This window comes from Sorex araneus, chromosome 9 (genome assembly GCF_027595985.1).
Source record: "Sorex araneus isolate mSorAra2 chromosome 9, mSorAra2.pri, whole genome shotgun sequence".
NCBI lineage: Eukaryota > Metazoa > Chordata > Mammalia > Eulipotyphla > Soricidae > Sorex > Sorex araneus.
Window position 1 is genome coordinate 280222 of NC_073310.1, and position 19910 is coordinate 300131.

Sequence of the window (19910 nt, forward strand, 5' to 3'; positions counted from 1 at the left end):
AAATACAGAAAACATGTGGTCGGAATAGCATCAGCAGTAAGGAACAGTTTTTTCTTCAAGTTCTTTTCTATAAGCAGCAGAGACCAGAGAAAGTTACCTTTTCCCCTGCTGGATGGTGAAATAGGAGCCTTAGATTTTCTCTGCAGTCATTGACCTGTGCTAAGTTATTTCCTAGAATATGACAAACACAGGCATGTTGGTGTGTTTCTGGAGGAATTGAGCCAGTATCTTTGATAAAGTTTAGATAGGTTTTACTGATGATAATCAGTAATAGGGACATCACCTGACACTGGAAAACAAAGAGATTCTGGGTGGTGCTGGGCATTATTTCTCATGTTTGAATTTGCCTGTGTCACTACCAGACTTCCTGGTAGCTGACCATGGATTGAGTTTTCTCCTAAAAACGAGAAGGAGGATAGAGGTGGAACACGTCTCCCTGGGAAACTTTCCAACCCTCATGGTTGTTTTCCTGCCTCAGGAACCCTGGGAACTCAAGTCATCCATGTAACATCTGTGCAAACATGTCCCTCATAGGTGGATCACCTGCAGGAAGAAAGTTCCACTTTGAAAAAACAGATGCAGAAAATAAAGGAACAGTTTCTTCAACAAAAGGTAAAAATGTGTGTTGTTTTTCTTTATATGAAACTTCCTGGGGTTTAGTCTTTTTACTAGAACACAACTGATCAAGGAGAAGGTAGCTTCTATACTCCTTCAGGTTTTAAAGGCACTTTATGATTCTAAGCTATGTTCTCCTGTCCCCATTCTGCTATCTCAAAAGTGAGGATCCATTTTACAGTGGGCCTGACATCTTATGATGGGGAATCACCTGCCTTGTCATGAGAGAGCAGCAGCATCACTACATGTGCTGAGGTTTTTGTTTAAGTATCTCTAAAGTTGCACCATGACCCAATACCAAGTAAGCCCTGGAGCACACGGAAGGATGTGTTGCACTTTTTTTTTTTTCTTTTTGGGTCACACCCAGCGATGCTCAGGGGTTACTCCTGGCTCTGCACTCAGGAATTACTCCTGGCGGTGCTTGGGGGACCATATGGGATGCCGGGGATCAAACCCAGGTCGGCCGCGTGCAAGGCAAACGCCCTACCCGCTGTGCTATCGCTCCGGCCCCATGTGTTGCACGTTTTATATATTTATGAAGCCAGGTCTGCTGTGGGAAGGAGGAGTGCACAGCATCATCAAACCCCTTCATGTTCTTAGGAAGGACAGCCTCTAAGTACCCTTGTCAGCTGTGTGAATGAAGCTAGGGGAATGTCCTTTGGAAACCTGGAAAACACCTTTTGGAATGTCTTTTGGAAACCTGGAAAACACCTCTTCCTTAGGCAGATGGAAGGCCAGAAAGTGGGAGGGATCAGGACCACTCTAGACCTCATCCTAATGAACTTAGGCACTAGAACCAGATATCAATGAGTGGTGCTTTGGATAAAATATGTTCTCCTTGGTCCCCAAAGATTTGTGTCTTATTAAAAGAGACAAAGCACTTGCCTTGCATTCTGCCAACCCTTGTTTGAATCTCCATAGCCACTTATGGTCTCCTGGGCACTGCCAAGAGTAACTCTTAAGCACAGAGCCAGGAATAGTCCCTGAACATTACTATATATGGTTCAAAAGCCAATGCAAAAACAGATTGTGCCTTAGATTAGTGATGTATGATATCCTTGTCCCCTTCCAAATCCCAGCCCCATGGCTGTAGCTTTTGTGTCTTCTGGGCAGGTGATGGTAGAGGCTTACCGGCGGGACACCACCTCTAAAGAAAAGCTGATCAGCGAACTGAAAACCACAAAGAAGAAACTAGACTCAGAGGTGAAAGAGCTGAGGCAGGAGTTGATGAGACTTCAGGGGGAAAAGAAATCTGTGGAGGTGGAGCAGTCACGTCTGCAGAAGGAAGTGTCACAGGTCCGTCAGCAGATGGAGGACCTAGAAGGGCATCTCCAATCAGTACAGAAGGAGCGTGATGCCTTGGAGGTGCACTTACAGGTACAGCCTGTGTTGGATTTATGAGGGTCTAGCTGAAAACACCGTGGGTTTACTATGGGGCCGTGGCAGAGCAGGCTTTGAGCAGAACAGCTAGAACTAGTGCCTCCTGGAGCACATGTCCTTGTTGGAGAAACTGACGCGTAGAGATTGAGCAGGGAGGGGAGAAGGCACCTGGAGGGAGCTGCTGGACAGGGCCTCTGGATGCTAGCCTTTGAGGCAGGAGCCCCATGCAGAAGGCCAGGGTGTCCTAGAACTAAAGGACAGCATAGGCCCTGGAGTCTCATGTGGGTGATAGGCATGCAAAAAGCACTGGACAGCACACCATGGGTTTGGACTCTGGAAATGCAGTGGGACCTGGGAAGAGTGCAGACAGGTATCAGAGTGTGCTGTCAAGTGTGGAGCTGGAGCCCCGGGATAGGGTCCCTCGGTGCAGATTCCTGTCTGGTTGAGGAGCGGTTTCTAAACACCAAATTCAGAAGGAGCAGGTGTGGAGCAAGAGGTGGGCAGGATGGAGACATTTCAGAAGTCTTTTAAGAGAAATTGGCAGGATCCAAGTAGAACTACTGGTTGGGGACCCCAAGTGAGCACCCTATCTAACTGGTGAGGTATAGATGAGGATACAGGAAGAGTTACAAGAAGCCAGGCTAGTCTATAACACACAGCAAACCCAACATGCTAATTTATTGGGGTGGGTTTAGGTGAGTCTTAAGGGGCTCTAGGGAGAAGGGATATTCTCTGAGGAAGTAGGTCTGGGGGTCTTTGGGAAAATGATCCCTCTGACTCAGGTTGGACTGTAACCCAGAAACTTCCCTTTAACACACCCTTTGATTGTGCCCACCAATGTTCTGGCATGGCAGTGTGACATTTGGGACTCTTGCCCAGTGGTCATTATAGAAAGGGCCAGCTTATACCATAGGTCTCAAAGCCCACCCCTGGGCATGCTCCCAGGGAAGCAGGTCCCAAGACTCAGCTTGCAGAGAATTTTGTTTCTCATTGTCTTTCCTTCCCTTCCTCTGAAGTCTTTGCAGTTTGATAAAGAGCAGATGATTGCTCTCTCAGAGGCTAATGAGGTGCTCAAGAAACAAATAGAGGAGCTACAGCAAGAAGCCAAGAAGTAAGTAGGCTCCTTAGGTGGGTACTTTAGGGCAACAGTTTCCCTCAGGGGCACTAGGGCTGTTCAGCTTCCAGATGTACAGGCAGAAAGTTGATTCCCTTATGATTTGGCAATTTCTGGCTTCACAGAAGAATCTCAGTTTGTTACTTGGCTTTGCTAGTACAGAAGCTCCCTTTTGTTTCTCTTTTCTTTTGGCTTTGCCGATCACATGCCTCCTACAGGCCAGAGTGCCTGTGCACAGAGATATCCTGTTGGGGTCTTTGTTTTGTTTTTATTGTTGGGCCACATCCAGGTGTGTTCAGGGTTTACTTCTGGCTCTGTGCTCGGGGATCATTCCTGGCAATACTCAGGTATCATGTGTGGCACTGGGGATTGAACCCAGATTGGCTGCATGCAAAGCAAGTCCCTTATCCACTGAGTCTTTTTACCCCCTTGTTACATGCTGTACTCCTAGCGCAGAGCCTAGGTCCCTCAATGCATGAAAGACCATGTGATACTGTATGCAAAATATGTGCTCTACACCCATTTTACTTTTGTCAGCCAGAGGCTGCTAATGAAACAATTTTACTGTTGCCTTTCAAAAGCACAAGAGATGCTCTTGTTTGATAGAGATGACTGATTGCCTGCCCCCTGTCTTCTCAGGGTACTGAAACTGCTCCCAGTCAGTCCAGGTTCTAGGTTTTATGGTGTTCCCAGTGACTGGAGTGTGCTGGAGTAGTCTCAGGAGACAGGAGTATCCTTGGGTGCAGTTGGCAGAGGGTGGGTTCTTTTGATTTGTTCACTAAGAAAGTGTAGGTTTTGGGGGGGGGGGGCTGAGGTTGTTTTGTTTTTTTTTTCCCCTGAAAAGGGGGCAGTAGGCCAGATAAGTCTGAGCAAGTACTGTCACTGAAGAGGGTAGAACCTTGGTCGCATGTGCAAAGCCTCTTGCTAGAGCCTTCTGGGAGGAAGGAGCAGGGTACGTTGAAGCATGAGTTTCCAAATGCATCTGCCCATCCTTGGCATTGCTCAGCACACTGAAGGTGAGTTCAGACTCACTGTGTTTCTCCACTCCACACAGGGCTATCTCTGAACAGAAGCAAAAGATGAAAGTGCTGGGCTTAGACCTCAGTAGTGCTCAGAAGGAAATGAAAACTAAGCACAAGGCCTATGAGAATGCAGTGGGCATCCTCAGTCGTCGCCTGCAGGAGGCCCTCACGGCCAAGGAGTCAGCAGAGGCAGAGCTGAGCCAGCTGAAGGCCCAGGCTGTCAACAATGGTAGCACCCTCACTTTGCATGTAAGTAAACACCAGGGTTCACAACCAGTTTCCCTCTGAATTCCTCCTTAGGAGGACTAGAAGAAAAGGACAGAGTTAGTGTACAGGAAGTGAGAGGAGGCCTGGGATGACCATAGTGCCTCCCTATGAGCCATTTGGAGGCCATCACAGGGATTGTTCCTGGACCAAATGAATAACCAGGCCACCTCCTGTGTTGTCTGTAGGAGAGGATTCAGGCCCTGGAGTTGGAGCTGCAGACCCTTGGGCACAGCAAGATGATGTTGGAGAAGGAGCTGCAGGAGGTCATTTCGATGACCACCCAGGAGCTTGAGGAGCAACGGGAGAAAGTGCTCGAGTTGGAAGATGAGGTAGGCCACATGTCCTCACAGGTGGACAAGAAGGCTCCAGTCCCAGAGTCTTCTGTATGCTTATGTCACAGCTCTGTGTGTCTACAGATCTTCAACGAGCTGACACAATGAGAACTGCAACCCTTAGCCATAGCAGGGCAATATCATCCACATAATAGGTTTTCAGTGGTCTGAGTTAGAACACTCTTGCTGCAGAGTAAAGGGAACCAGCCTGAGCTTTCTCAGCTGGGAAAAAGCTCCATGGAAGGCAGGGCATGGAGCTTAGCACTTGAATTACAGGTGTGAGACCCAGGTTCAATCCCTGACATAGGAAGAAGAGTCTGAAACTCTCAGGTCCCCACACAGTATTGTCTGGTGGTGCTCACCAGCCTAGCCTTATCACCAAAGGCTCACTACAGGTTCTCCATGTGGCTCTCAAGATCTTGGGCCTTGAGTGTATTCACATTCCATCTTGTTGAGTTCCTTGCTGCTCCAGAAGATTGCACATCATCATTGTGAGGGCTTGGAAGTGGTCTCCAGCTGTGATGCCAGAGCGTACTGCATCCTCTGCAATCACATGCCATGTGTTGTGTTTGAGGTGTGTGTTAAGCAGAATGAATGGTTGAACAGACCCTTTGTCTCAGCTTCAGGAATCCAGAGGTTTTAGACGGAAGATAAAGCGCCTGGAGGAGTCAAACAAGAAACTGGCTCTGGAGTTAGAGCACGAGAAAGGGAAGGTCGCAGGGCTCAGCCAGTCCAGTTCAGCTCTGCGGGAACACAACAGCATCTTAGAATCTGCCCTGGCCCAGCGGGAGGCAGACCTGGTTCAGTTGAATCTTCAGGTAAGGTAGTCACACTTGCCCCCGTGCCATAGTAGAAGACCTGCCATCAATATTCACACTCAGTTCCCTAACAGAAAGCCATATGTCAGCAAGAGCACTCTGAGGACCTCAGCAGCACTTCATGAGCTCACTCATCATATAAACTCTGAGGAACAGCATGTTCCCTCTAAGATGGAGGAAACCTGCTCAGAGAACTTACTGAATTCTCAAGCTCCTCTCAGCTCTGAGGTTCTGACCCTGAGTCCTGGAAAAGCTACACTGGGACCATTAATTTCCCCTGGGTAGATAAATGCTAGGATACTAGAGGGGCCTTCATATGGTACTCAGAAATTCAGACCTTGTGGATTTAGAATTAGACTTGAGGAGCTGGAGAAATAGTACATTGGGTAAGGCACTTGCCTTGCCAACAGCAGACCACCAGTTCAATCCACTGCACCATTTATAGTCCCCTGAGAACTGCCAGGAGAGATCCCAAAGTGCAGAGCCAGGAGTAAGCAGTGAGCACTACCAGATGTGGCCCCAAACCAAACAAAAAACTGGATTCAGTTGTGGTGACTGTGATCCTGGTTCATTCCCTACACAACATATGGATACGAGCACTTCCATGAGTTACTCCTGGCAAAGCTCCTGAGCACTGTCAAATGTGGCCCCAAACATACCAAAAACCTGTTTGTTTTTTGGGGTTGGGGGCCACCACTTGGATAATCCTGGAATTCCCTGGCCACTTTGGAGGCCCCCAAATATTGCTGAGGTTTCCCTAGTGATCCCCAGCACTGCACTGCCTAGCATTAACACTCAAGCTCAGTTAGCAGCGAACTGCTGGGAGTGGCACCCATGTCCCTTGAGCATCACTTGGGAGGCCCAGTTTAAAAAAAAAAAATCCTGGGCCAGAGCAGTAGTACAGCGGGGAGGGCGTTTGCCTTGCATTCAGTTGACCTAGTTTTGAACCCTGGCATCCCATATGGTCCCCTGAGAACCGCCAAGAGTAATTCCTGAGTGCAGAGCCAGGAGTAACCCCTGAGCATCACCGGGTATGACCCAAAAAGCCAATAAATAAATAAATAGGGGGCCGGAGCGATAGCACAGCGGGTAGGGCGTTTGCCTTGCACGCGGCCGACCCGGGTTCGATCCCCGGCATCCCATATGGTTCCCCAAGCACCGCCAGGAGTAATTCCTGAGTGCAAAGCCAGGAGTAACCCCTGAGCATCGCTGGGTGTGACCCAAAAAGCAAAAAAAAAAAATAAATAAATAAATAAATAAATAAATAAATAAATAAATAAATAAATAAATAAAAGTCCTGGGTTTATGCCTATACTGGGAGTACTACCCTCTTCTCCATTCCTGGGAAACTCCACAGCTTCTGGCGATTAGATACCGATTTAGAGGAGTGGCCATATTCAGTGGCCATATTCAGCCCCAGCTTCAAGCAGCGAGCCCTGTGGGCTTAGACTGATTTTGCAGGACCCTAACTACATCTGCAGGGCAGTGCACAATCACAGAGGCCTTGACTGGATAGCCTGGCTCTTTTGCATCATGGGGGCTCTTAGCTGTCCACTGAGTGTTTCATGTGGTTGTAGTCCTAGAGCAGAGTGGGATTCAGAGGGCTTTCCTAGGATGTGTCTGTTACCTCTGCTGTAGGTTCAGGCAGTTCTGCAACGCAAGGAGGAGGAGGATCGACATATGAAGCAGATCATCCAGACCTTAGAAGCAGCCTTGGAGAGAGAGAAGGTGACCGTGAGCAACCTCAAGGAGCAGGTATGTCGCCAGGTCCCAGCTGCTCTGATTGCACCTTCATTAAGCCTCTTAGTTTTTAGACAACAGCTTTTCTGGGAAGTATTGTTTCTCTGTTGTCTAAAAACTAAGACTGTCTTTATACCTGATTTCCCTTCTAAGAATGTTCTACATGGAGTACCATATGAGTCCCTTTGCTATTGTGCTTTGAGAACAGAGGTGCCTTAGGGTACAGATGGCAGTGAGCTGCCTCCCTGAATGTGTTGCACATTCAAAGAAGGCACACTGCTCTCTGAACATGCCTGAGCTTTGGTTGTCCTGTGTGTAGCGTTGAGCTAAAGAAGCATACTGAGAGTAAAGAGAGCTCCCACCAGCAGTGTTTGTCTCCTTTGCACGCACGTGTTCTGCACAGGGAAACTTTTCCTGGCTGATCCCTTGCCACACATAGGAGCTCATCAGTGCAGAGGCTTTGTAGTCTGCTGTTTCTGCTCATCTTTTTGTTGGGGGGAGGGGCAAGAGGATATTGGGGGCTTGTGTGGGGGCCACACTTGGTGGTACTCAGGGATCAGTCTGGAGGCACTCGGGGGACCATATGTGGTGTTGGGGATTGAACTTGGGTCAGGCGTATGCAAAGCAAGCACCATAACCCCTTACTATCTTTCCAGTCCCCCTTTAAATACTAAGAACAAACAAAAAACCTTTTCACCAAATATGTGGAGACAGCTCAAGTGGAAGAGCATATGTGAGGCTCTCGTCTGATTTCCACCTGACATCAACCCCAGAACTCTGAACTCAAACACACAAAGTACTGTGTTTTATACAACTGTGTGAAGCATTGCTGTGAGGGACTTACACTGCCTTCACCAGCGCTATTCATTGTGGTCCTTATAATGAAAAAAACAATTTGGGGGGGCTAGAGCAACAGTACAGCAGGTAGGATATTTGCCTTGCATGCAGCCAACCTGGGCTCCATTCCCAGCACTTCATAATAGTCCCCCCAAATACCACCAGGAGTAATTCCTGAGTTCAGAGCCAGGAGTAAGCCCTGACCACTGCCAGGTGTGCCCCCCCCAAAAAAAATAAAAAAGGACAACTTATTTCTTGCAGGGGTGGGGGATAGGTCACATCTGGTTATGCTCAGGAGACCATATGAGGTGCTGGGAATCAAACGGGGGTCATCCACATATAAATGTCTTAACCCCTGCACCATCTCTCCAAACCCCAGACAAGCAACTTTTTTACTAGTATGTAAGATACTAGTAAAATGTTGCTAGCATTTACTCTTTTTACAAATAGAACAACCAGACTAAATGTTGACAGAAAGAAGTATCGTTTATAGTCACTGCCCTTTAAGCACAATGGGTAGGGCATTTGCCTTGCACGTGGCCGACCCAGGTTCTATTCCTCCATCCCTCTTAGAGAGCCTGGCAAGCTACCGAGAGTATCCCGTCCGCGGCAGAGCCTGGCAAGCTACCCGTGGCATTTTTGATATGCCAAAAACAATAACAAGTTTCACAAAGGAGATGTTACTGGTGCCCGCTTGAGCAAATCAATGAACAATGGGACTATAGTGCTACCATGCCCTTTAAAAAAAAAAAAGGTGAAGTTCTAGATATGGCTCAGTGGTAGCCCTGGCATCACTACACATACACAAACATTACTAAAGTCACAAATGCATTGTTTTTCCCCAGCATTACCACTTTCCCAGTTGCAGCTTCCCCAGGGTGTGAGTAAAGTGAACAGGGATAGCTGAGCATAGAAGAAAAGATAAGAGATTAGGATAGGATATTGAAGAGTGTAGCTGCTTAGCTCATAGCAGTCAGAGCCACATCAAAGACTAAACTTGAGTATAGAGAAAGCAAATATGGGTCAAGAACCATCAGTAACTGTTCACCTGGGGCCAGAGAGATAATACAGTAGGTAGAGTGCTTGCCTGTCACAGGGCTGACCCAGGTTTGATCTCCAGCACCAACTATGCTCCCTTGAGCCCAACAGGTGGGATTCCTAAGCAATGCCAAGTATGGCACAAAACCAAATAGTACATAAAGGGAAACCAGGTGAATTAGCTCAGCAGTCAGAGTGCATGCTTTGCATGCAGGAGGCCCAGGTTCATTTTCCAGCATCAGAACGTTCCCTGAGCACTGAGCTATACTACCAGGTATGGCCCCCCCAAACAGTAAATTAAAAAATAAAAGGAAGCCAGGGAAGACTAGAGCACAATCCTGGCATCTGGAGCCCCTGAACTTGCTCCTTTGCCTCCTGTGCACTTCTTTGGAAATCCCCAACCATAATGACTTTTTTTTTCCCCTGGTCTTTAGGACACATATGACAGTACTCAGGACTTCAGCTCTGCACTTAGGGATCACTCCTCGTGGGCTTGGGGGATCCTTTGTGGTGCTAGAGATAAAACTGGGGTTACCCATGCGCAAGGCAAGTTCCCTACCTACCTCAACCCAAATAACTCACTTATTTTTTCCAAGTTTATAAAGGGGCTGAGATGTAGGTTAGTGGTAGAGCACTTACCTTGAGTGTGTGAAGCCCAGGTTCTATCTCTTTATGACAAAATGTACATAAAGATTACAGTACAGCTCACACTGGATCCCTGCCCAATGCCAACCACTATAATATCTTTGATTAGGAATTATTTGGTTTTGTTTCTCATTTTCTTGGGAGGAGTAGGGGTGTTGGACCCACACCTAGCAGTGCTCAGGACTCACTCCAGGCTCAGCACTCAGGAATCACTCCTGGTGGTGCCTGGGGGACCATATATGTGTGCCATATGAAAATAAGGTCAGCTGCATGCAAGATAAGCACCTAACCCCTGTACAGTCCTTCTAGCCCTATTGTGTATTTATTTCTATGAGTTGTTTATATAGATATAGATATATACACATGAATATTTTCATTGCACTTTTTTGAAATGAGGTGTTTGGAACAGGGAATTATTGCCAAGGAGTAATGCATATGCTTTGAATGCAAGAAGCTCAGTTTTATTTCCTGGCACCAAATGGTCCCTCTAGCACTTCCAGGAGCAGCCTATGAGCAGTGTATCCGGAGTAGCCTAGAACGCTGCCTGAGTGTTCCTAAAACCAAAAATAAATATAAATTGAAATACTTATAGAGACCAGAGAGATAGTACAGCAGGAGGGCATTTGCTTTGCATGTGGCTGACACAGGTTTGATCCCTGATATTCCCATATGATCTGAACACAGAGCCAGGAGTGACCCCTGAGTACAAAGCCAGGAGTAAGCCCTGAGCACTGCCAGGTATGATCTCTCTACATAAAAGAAGGAAAACCCTTGGAAAAACTAGTCATATCATAAATAGGTAACTTTTTTACAGTCATGTGGAATTGTGCAAAAGCAAATTCCTCCAAAATATATCAGCTATAAATGAACTTAATACAAAATTATGCTTGAGGAAGACTTTAAAATTTTAACAAAGTCTTGGGGCTGGAGTGATAGCACAGCGGGTAGGGCATTTGCCTTGCATGCATCCCACCCAGGTTTGATTCCCAGCATCTCATATGGTCCTCTGAGCACCGCCAGGAGTAATTCCTGAGTGCAAAGCCAGGAGTAACCCCTGTACATCACCGGGTGTGACCCAAAAAGAAAAAAAAATTAACCAAGTTTTGTTTTGTTTTGTTTTGTTTTGTTTTGCTTTTTGGGTCACACCCAGCCATACACAGGGGTTACTCCTGGCTCTGCACTCAGAAATTACTCCTAGCAGTGCTCAGGGGACCATATGCGATGCTGGGAATCGAACCTGGGTCGGCCGCGTGCAAGGCAAACGCCCTACCCGCTGTGCTACTGCTCCAGCCCCAACAAAGTCTAGAATATGGTGTTTGTCCAATATATTCTGGCAACCATGTTTCATATGCTTGCCTTTCAAACATATGTTGTGTGCTTGAGTCTTTGACAGGGACTTTGAACAACTCTACAAAAAAACCTGCAGAACACCTTGGACAAGAGGGTGGTCACTGTGCCCACCACAGTCCCAATAGGCATGCACTTCTTTATGGCTTCCTCCCGGGTGATGCTGCTCCCTGCTTGTAGGTCGCTGCTACCAAGTTGGATGCGGGACATAACCGCCGCCACTTTAAGGCCGCTACCTTGGAACTGAGTGAGGTGAAGAAGGAGCTTCAGGCCAAGGAGCACTTGGTACAGAAACTGCAGGAGGAGGCAGAGGGTCTCCGGTGCGTATGAGGCGCTGTGGCAAGACATTTATGCTGTGTATACTCATGGAGTCACTCTTTCATCTCTGGTTTCTAGGTTTTAGCAAACTGCTAGCACTTTGGAAACAGATCAAGGGAGGAGAATGTCCAATTTCCAACTCAGAAAGCCTGTGGTTTAACTGAGCTTCAGTCATAAGCTGTATCTCGACTCTGCCCCTCTACTGTCCTTGTTAAAACTGAGAGCCCCCATGTGGGGCACTATTCCTGGGGTGTGCCATCACCCAGCTTGCAGTGAGGCTGATTGAAACAGCCTCACACACACATGCTCCTGCTTTCTCTCCCACTGCTATCTGTAGTCAAGCCCATGAGCCTTCCCTCCCAGGGGAGTGTGTGAGCAGAGTTGGAGCAGTCCCTACCCAGGAAAGCAGAATTGAGCCTTTGTCATTTTAGTAATTTGTCATTCCTCATCCAGGATAGGAAACAGCTGATACCTTTTTGGAGAGTTTGGGGTAGTTGTGTTGTCATTTCCTCTTTTCCGTCCCTCATGCTAGGTCTCAGGAAGAGAGTCATTCTCAGGAAGTTGCACAGTTCCAGGCAGAGCTTGCAGAGGCCCGCACCCAGCTCCAGCTCCTGCAGAAACAGCTAGATGAGCAGATGAGCAAGACACCCTTGGGGAACCAAGAGGTAATTTTTCCTCCCCAGTTGTTCTCCCAGAGCCAGATACTGCTGGTGGGTACACTCAGATCCTCCAGTCCTGTCAGCTGGGGAGGAATGTTTGGTATTTTTCTAAGTACGAAATTCAACTATATGTAGAGATTTAATTAGAACCGTTTTATGAAAGTATAAGATTACTTAAAAATATTTTTTTTGGTCATACTACTTTTCCCTCCTCAAGATGGAAAATCTCAAATGGGAAGTGGATCAGAAAGAGAGAGAGATTCAGTCCTTGAAGCAGCAGCTGGACTCGACTGAACAGCAGAATCAAAAGGAACTGGATGGACTCCAGCAATTACTGCAGGTACCAGGAGACGAGAGTCCGGTACTGAGAGTCACAAAGAATGCTGGGCCTGTCAGCATGCTCACTGTAACCAACAGTCCTGATGAGTGAAGGCTGCCACAAATGGCTCTGCAAACACTCCCATTTCAGAAAGAAGTCCAGGTCACATCACTGAGGGAAGCCAAGCCCCTGCTGAACTGTGCTCACTGCTCTGGGAACAGTCTCTTCTTATATCATGAGAGACTTCATTAAGAATCCCAAGTTTTCCAGTCGAACAAAGTTTCCGCAAAGGAAATTATGCAGGCTTGGGGCCAGGTTGTACATTGGTTGAGGTACTTGCCTTGCATTTGGCCCATCCCAGGTTGATTCCAGCACTGGTGGGAATGACTCCTGATCATTTTTCTTTTTTTTCTGGTTTTTGGGTCATACCTGGGTCATACCTCAAGGATTCTCCTGGCTCTGCTCTCAGATATTATGCCTGGTGGTGCTTGGGGGACCATCCTGGGATGCTGGGAATTGAACCTGCACTGGCTGCATACAAGGCAAATGCCCTACCCCCTGTACTATTGCCCTAGCCCTGACCATTTTTTCATGTGTGACCCATGACCCAGAGTTGAGAGTAGATTATGAGTACCACCGGGTGTGGTCACAACCCTAAAGAGTCTGTATCTTCATTTTCCTTAGAGTATTAAATCTGAGTTGGAAGTGGTACGGGAAGATCTGTCCATGACACAGAAGGATAAATTTATGCTTCAAGCAAAAGTGTCAGAGCTCAAGAACAGCATGAAGACTCTGCTTCAGCAGAACCAGCAGCTGCACGGGGATTTGCGACGCAACATGGCCAAGATGGTAACTGGGCTGTGACTCCTTCCCTAATGCATGGGCAGTAGCTGTGGGCTGTCCCTCTTTCTCTCAGGGAAACTGCGCTATGCCTCCCTCCCAGGTGCATGGATGGTAACTGTGGGCCATACCTCCCTCTCTCTGTGCTATGCCTCCCTCCTAGATGCACAGGTGGTAACTAGACTGTGCCTCCCTACCAGAAGCATGGACCCACCCCAGAGTATCTGGGTGGGGGCTAGCCAGTTTTCTCATTCTGTAGACAGGTTACACATAACCATCGTTGTATGAACAGAAGTGACACTGGGCTGCTCTTAGACAAGCCATTTTGTTTTGGTGCCATTTTCTTTTTAACAGAATGTTCACATCTTTTTACAAATTCAAATACCATTCTGTTGTAACATTTTCCCTAAACCAAGTCTGTGTTTGTGGACCAGAGCCCCTATCCCACATGTGAGCCTAATGTGGACACGGCTGCATATCCTGTCAGTGTCAGCTGCTGACATTTCTTTCCTCCATCTTGAAAAGTGTTCTTTATACAGAGCTACTGCTCAGGGTCAGAGTCATTTAGCATGATTGGCCCTTTAGGAGAAAACTTTTAGTTTTCTGGAATGAAATTTTCAAGGGAAACTCCACATCCAGACTCTGATCTCTTGTGGAAAGCTCTCAAGGAGCTCAGCTCCATCCTCTCAAGGAGCCTTGAATGTGTTTTGTGTTGAGAAGGTCCTTTTTCAGCCCAAATTCGTTGACCTGTATGGTTGCCAGCTCTTCTGGTCCAACTTGAGGCCTGATTTGGTGTTGCCACCAAAAGCACTAGTAATGGGGAGGCCAAGGACAGGTGGGCTGGGGCTAACTGTGTGCTGTGACACCCAGAGAAAAGACTTGAAAGGCGAGGCCAGCTCTTCCAGCCCTGTGACTCCGGTGAAGATTCCTGACTGCCCAGTCCCAGCCTCACTGCTGGAGGAGTTACTCAGGCCCCCACCTGCTGTGAGCAAGGAGCCCCTCAAGAATCTCAACAACTGTCTCCAACAACTGAAGTATGGTCTTCATTTTCTGTTCTGTACTCCATCTCACTGTTGACAGTAATTTGCACGTTTAAATTGGAAGAATATTTCCTTTGGCTGACTGCCCAGTAAAAGCTGAGTGGGTCTGTCTTGAATGGGAACCACTGAGCCTTGTATATTAGTCTATAAGGTAGAATTGCCTTGATACACCCTTTAGCAGAACTTAAGCCCTTAAAAGTAAGCCCCAAGTTAGAAAGTAATGGCTACCAGGGCCAGTATCTGTATGGCCATGTGAGGACATCTTTTTTTTTTGGGCGGGGGGGGGGGTGTTGTTGGTGAGGGGAGGGATGAGTTGGGTCACATTCCCCAGTACTCAGGGGCTAGTCCTGGCCTGTGCTCGGGAATGGCTCCTGGTAGTGCTTAGGGAACCATAAGTAGCACAAGGGATTTAAACCTGAGGTCGGCTACATGCAGTGCAAGCATACTCTCCTCTCTCTGACCATGACAGCTTTTTTTAATCTACAAACAGAATTTTGTGGGATAAGCTGAACTGTGTCTTCCTCATTCTCCCATAGCCCATGAGTGTGCAGCCACAGTGCCAAGTGCCCCTTAAGTTCATGTGACCCTGATAGATTTGTGGAGTCTAGATAACAAGTCTGGTGCTTAGATGCTAGTGATCGAGACCTGAATCCCTGACACCTGATTCCTCTTCAGGAAGCGATATTTCTCCTCTAATATGGCACTCCTTCCCCAGGCAGGAGATGGACAGCCTGCAGCGCCAGATGGAGGCCCACACTGTCACCGTGCATGAATCACTGTCCTCGTGGACTCAGGGGGGCCCTGCCACCAGTCCCACTCCCCTGGGAGACCATGCCAACCCCATGGGAGATACAGAGAAACACAGCCAGAACAGAACCTCCAGAGAAGGACTGGCAACTGTGGCTGCTGAGCACCCCCACCTGAGCATCGTTGACACCTAGAGGAATGTTCTCGCGTCCATCATTTTTACTGGACTGTGCACTCTGTCTTTCTAAGAGATAAAATAATTTTCTGCATTTGCCTTTATAAGGAATGAAAGAGCAAGAGAGCCAGAGGTTAGAGAAATAGTCACTTGCAAATCACAGCTAATTTTTCCCATGAAATGACCAAATCTAAAAGACCTATTTTAGACATGATTTTTTAAAAAATGCTGAGTGTGTCTGAGGGTTGTATGCCAAGGAGCTATCTTGAGTGGCAGTGGACCCTGCTCTCTGTGGGGAAACCTTTGTGGATGCAGGTTGCCATGTTCCTGTTTTATTCTGTAAGAGCTTTCCTCCACCCTGGAAAGAAACTTCCGTTACACATTTGGTTATTATTTTTGCATTTTCCTGTAGCCATCCTACCAGAGGGTGTGTGTAGAAGTATAGAGAATTGCCATCCAATCTCTAAAAAGCAAATGCTTGTGTTATTTAAGAATTACCTGTTTGTCTTTCTACTGATAGCTTTTTGAATCTGCTTTCAGGAAATATTGTTCATGTAGGATTTAGTGATTTTAGGCAGAAAGTTATATTTTAGGAAATACAATTATTTTTACTTTCTAAAGCCAATTCTTGGACAGGAAGGTTGTTTGGTTTCACTTTATTTTTGAGGGTTCTTTTCCTTGCTAGGTGCACAGTGCCCACTAGCCCTACCCTGGGCTCTGCATGGCGTCATAGCCCTTGGATTACCCACAGGCAGCTCTGCCAGCCACCAGGACAACCACAAAGCCACTACTGACCCAACAGGGGTGGTGTGGGAGAGCCTAGGGGAGAGGAGTCTACAGATTGGTCCATGCCCTATTCGGGCCCATGCAGTCATCAGGGAGCATTCTTAGCCATGCTGGTGACATGGTCTTCAGATAGGTTAAAAGGCTTTAGCCTCACACCGGCTAGGTGTCTTCTGAGTGCCTTGTGTGACATTAGACACCTTATGTACACACTGATCAGTGTACTTTTTCTACCTAAAACACTTACATGCTACAGAAACTGGCTGTGAGGTGTATGCATTCTTCCCCTGTTTTGCTGAGTAAGAAAGTCTAAAAATCTATTTATTGTTTAACTGTGAGGAGAGAGAATGAGTGTGTGGGTTTCTGTGTGGTGCAGCTGTATTGGTCTGAAGATGAAGTTTGAAGTGTCACTGATTGGGCCAGATACATGTGTCCATACAGTACTTATCTCTTGTGGAGAAGACAGTATGGTATTTGTAAATTATGTTCTCTTACTGCTGACAGGTTATTTCATAAGGTTATGGTATATTGACCACAAAAATATCTAATGTTTAAAAACTTTCCTAGCAAATATTGGAACAGCTAAAATATATATATATATGATTTGTACAGGGTTCATCTTGGACTGATACTTGAAAGCCTACTTTTAAATATATCCTATGTTTCATCTCTAGAAATCATTATTGGAAAAAATGGTACCATTGGAAAAGAAAAATGGTAACTTAATCTTTTTATTTATTTTGGTTGCATTAGTCTTTAATTTTAAAACCAAGAAATATCTCTTAGCCTCATTCTGTACCTGCTTCCTTAACCCTCACTTGTAACATCTTCAGTGACTGTTGTTCACTGTTTCGTTTTTTTCTCATAGGAAAAGATAAAGTAATTCAGAATATATCCATCAAGGGAAAGCAAGCCTCTGTTCCTCACCATTTTCTTCCTTTGCTTAGTATTCTGTGGGTGCATTTGTGCATATGTGTATGTGATCTGTGTGTATGCTGTGTGCATACGTTCTGAGTGTATGTGTGCTGTGTGTGGACATATGCATGTATGTACCTGTGTGCCTTGTGGATGAGTGCGTGTATCACAAGGGTAAGTACACCCATGCATGTGCGCACATGCCTCTTGGTTTCCTGTTCTAAGTTGTTATGTTCCGCCTGCACCTCCCTGCCCTGCCCATTTCAGCCTCATTATGGGTCTCTATCTGTTACATGAGCACCTGGCCTGCTTCTGGTGGTCGCATTGCTGTGGTACTGTGTGTTCTTTGTACTTTCATGCATGGCTCGTTGGTTCTGTTTTCAGGCTTCTCACAGCACCTTTCGGCTTCCTTAACAAGGACTAAATTTGTTTCGATTTCCCCCTACCTCCCGTTTTCAAGGGATTTTATTGGCACTGGTATGTCCTAGAACTAGATTCTTCATTGCAAAGCATTTAAGATATACTATTCTTGTTGGAAAAAGTGGGAATTAGGAATTTTCCAAGGAGAACAACAAACAAGTCTGGGAATGTATAAAAATGGATTTGCCATTGCATTGCTTTTGTGGTAGTTTGTCTCATCAATGTTGAATGTCATGTCCTTCTTGCAAAGAAAGTTCACTTGGGCACTTTGTAATGTCATTACTTGTTTACCTTGGGATTTCATCCCCTCAAAAAGTATTGCATTGTGGTTACTGATTTTTCCACAGTACACAGTAGATGCCACCATTCATGTACATTTATACACCTTCATTCTTCTATTGCAGAGACATCTTAGGCACCATTTTTGATAGGAGATAGCACTGGCTCTTGTTCTGGCCTGGCATCAGTGACAGGTTGACCCTCTGGGAAGACACATTGGCATATTCCACATTAGGAAATAATATAGTTACTTTTTTTGGAATAGAGATATGGAAAAAGCTACGGGCTTGCGAAATTATCATTACATTCCTACTTCCACAAATATATTTTTTTAATAAAAATTAAATGTGTGCAAAGATTTCTGGTAGTGAAACAGACTGTGTACCTGAAAGGCAAAGTATCCTGGAGGCCTTCTCAAGGCTGCCTCAGATAAGTTTCAAGTTACTCTTCTATGAAAAATTTTCTTGAAGAAGGGAGTCCTCATTTGGGGATGTTCAGGGAAAGCTGTCACCATGCTCAACAAATTGTGACTTAAAAGCATGTTGATTAAAAAAAAAATAAACGTGTGTGTGTATACACACATATATAAAATAAATGTGTGTGCACATACATACACATGTAAGCTTGCTTGGAAAATCCCTAAATTTTGTGCAATAAACACTATTTTTTGGTAAAGACTTGGTAAATACTTTGGTAAAGATTTTATTTGGGAGGGTTCATCTTAATATTTGTTGTTATTTTTTTTTTAATCTCACATGACTGTAAACTATGTTGCCTGGCCATAGAGGAGCAGCACCTCTGACTTCTCCAGCCACCAGCTACTATGTGCAGGAAGTGCAAGGCAACAAGCACCTCTGCCAACAGGGGTGGACCTCTGAGACAACTCGGTCTCCCTCCACAGTCCTTCTGACCCATTTGGGCCCCGACTCTGAGGCTTCTGATTCCTAATTTATTTTCTCTATGTTTCATTTTTACCTGTAAGATAAGCCAGGTATTGAGTTTTCAATAAAATGCTATAGTAGCATGGTAAACACACACACAACACACACACATGGAGAGAGAGAGTGGAGAGAGTGGATACAGTACAGTGTTAAACCAGTGGTCACAGAATCTAACTTTGTGGTGTACCCTACACATTTTTCCTAATAGAACTTGGCTTTCACACCAAAGGGCAGTTAATATAACACATGGATTGGGGCTGGAGTGATAGCACAGCGGGTAGGGCCTTTGCCTTGCACCTGTCGACCCGGGTTTGAATCCCAGCATCCCATATGGTCCCCTGAGCACCACCAGGGGTGGTTCCTGAGTGCGCAGCCAGGAGTAACCTCTGTGCATTGCCAGGTGTGACCCAAAAAGCAAAATATATATATATATATGGGGCTGGAGAGATAGCACAGCGGGTAGGGCGTTTGCCTTGCACGCGGCCAACCCGGGTTCGATTCCCAGCATCCCATATGGTCCCCTGAGCACCGCCAGGAGTAATTCCTGAGTGCAGAGCCAGGAGTAACACCTGTGCATCGCCAGGTTTGACCCAAAAAGCAAAAAAAAAAATATATATATATATATATACATATGTATATATGTATATATATATATATATATATAAAACACATGGATCTAAGTGAAGTTTCCCTAACCATTTTCTGTGGCCTCAACTTTCTGAGATAGATAATAGTGTTTTGTGTGTGTGTTTTCCCCCTTCAATAATTCCAAAACAATGATCTTATATAAAGTTTTTCTTTGTGCCTACAAGTTACTAAACATTGGCAGGCACTGAAATAACACGCTGGTGGATGTATTGCTAAGTTTTATGTTCTTCATCAAATAATGTTCTGAGATATATCCTCTTTATATCATTTATTCAGTTATTAGAAATCTACCTCATGTAGTTTGCAGAAGCAGACTACTTAGGAAACAAACATACAGAATTGTTGGGGCCAGAGTGATAGTACACAGGTAGGGCATTTGCCTTGCATATGGCCAACCCAGGTTTGTTCCCCTGCATCCCCTGAGCACCTTAAGGAGTGATTCCTGAGTGCAGAGCCAGGAGGAAGCCTGGAGAACCACCAGATGTGTCCCCCTCCCCACTTAAAAAAAAAGTAATGAGTTGTTATGTCCCTTTGGGCCAGTTCAGTGGATAAACATCAGTTATTGTAAGAGATTCCAGACCATTCCTAGGCGAAAAGGAATTCTCAGTAATCAGTTACTTCTAAATCAAAAAGCCTAATTTACTGGATTTCTGCTTGCTTGCTTTTGTATT

The 19910-nt window shown here is 46.0% G+C and overlaps 1 protein-coding gene across 1 annotated transcript in view; it reads left to right on the forward strand.

Moving 5' to 3' along the window:
• Positions 1-18327, forward strand: part of GOLGA3 (golgin A3) — a 52253-nt gene extending 33926 nt beyond the window's left edge. The window contains 14 exon segments of the mRNA XM_004611110.3: positions 535-612; positions 1729-1992; positions 3012-3106; positions 4164-4380; positions 4584-4727; positions 5351-5548; positions 7187-7303; positions 11336-11475; positions 12006-12138; positions 12350-12472; positions 13136-13300; positions 14162-14325; positions 15047-15197; positions 15199-18327. Of these exon segments, the coding sequence (XP_004611167.3) occupies positions 535-612; positions 1729-1992; positions 3012-3106; positions 4164-4380; positions 4584-4727; positions 5351-5548; positions 7187-7303; positions 11336-11475; positions 12006-12138; positions 12350-12472; positions 13136-13300; positions 14162-14325; positions 15047-15197; positions 15199-15255 (2046 nt within the window). The 3' untranslated portion in view covers positions 15256-18327.
• The last annotated feature ends 1583 nt before the right edge of the window (positions 18328-19910 follow it).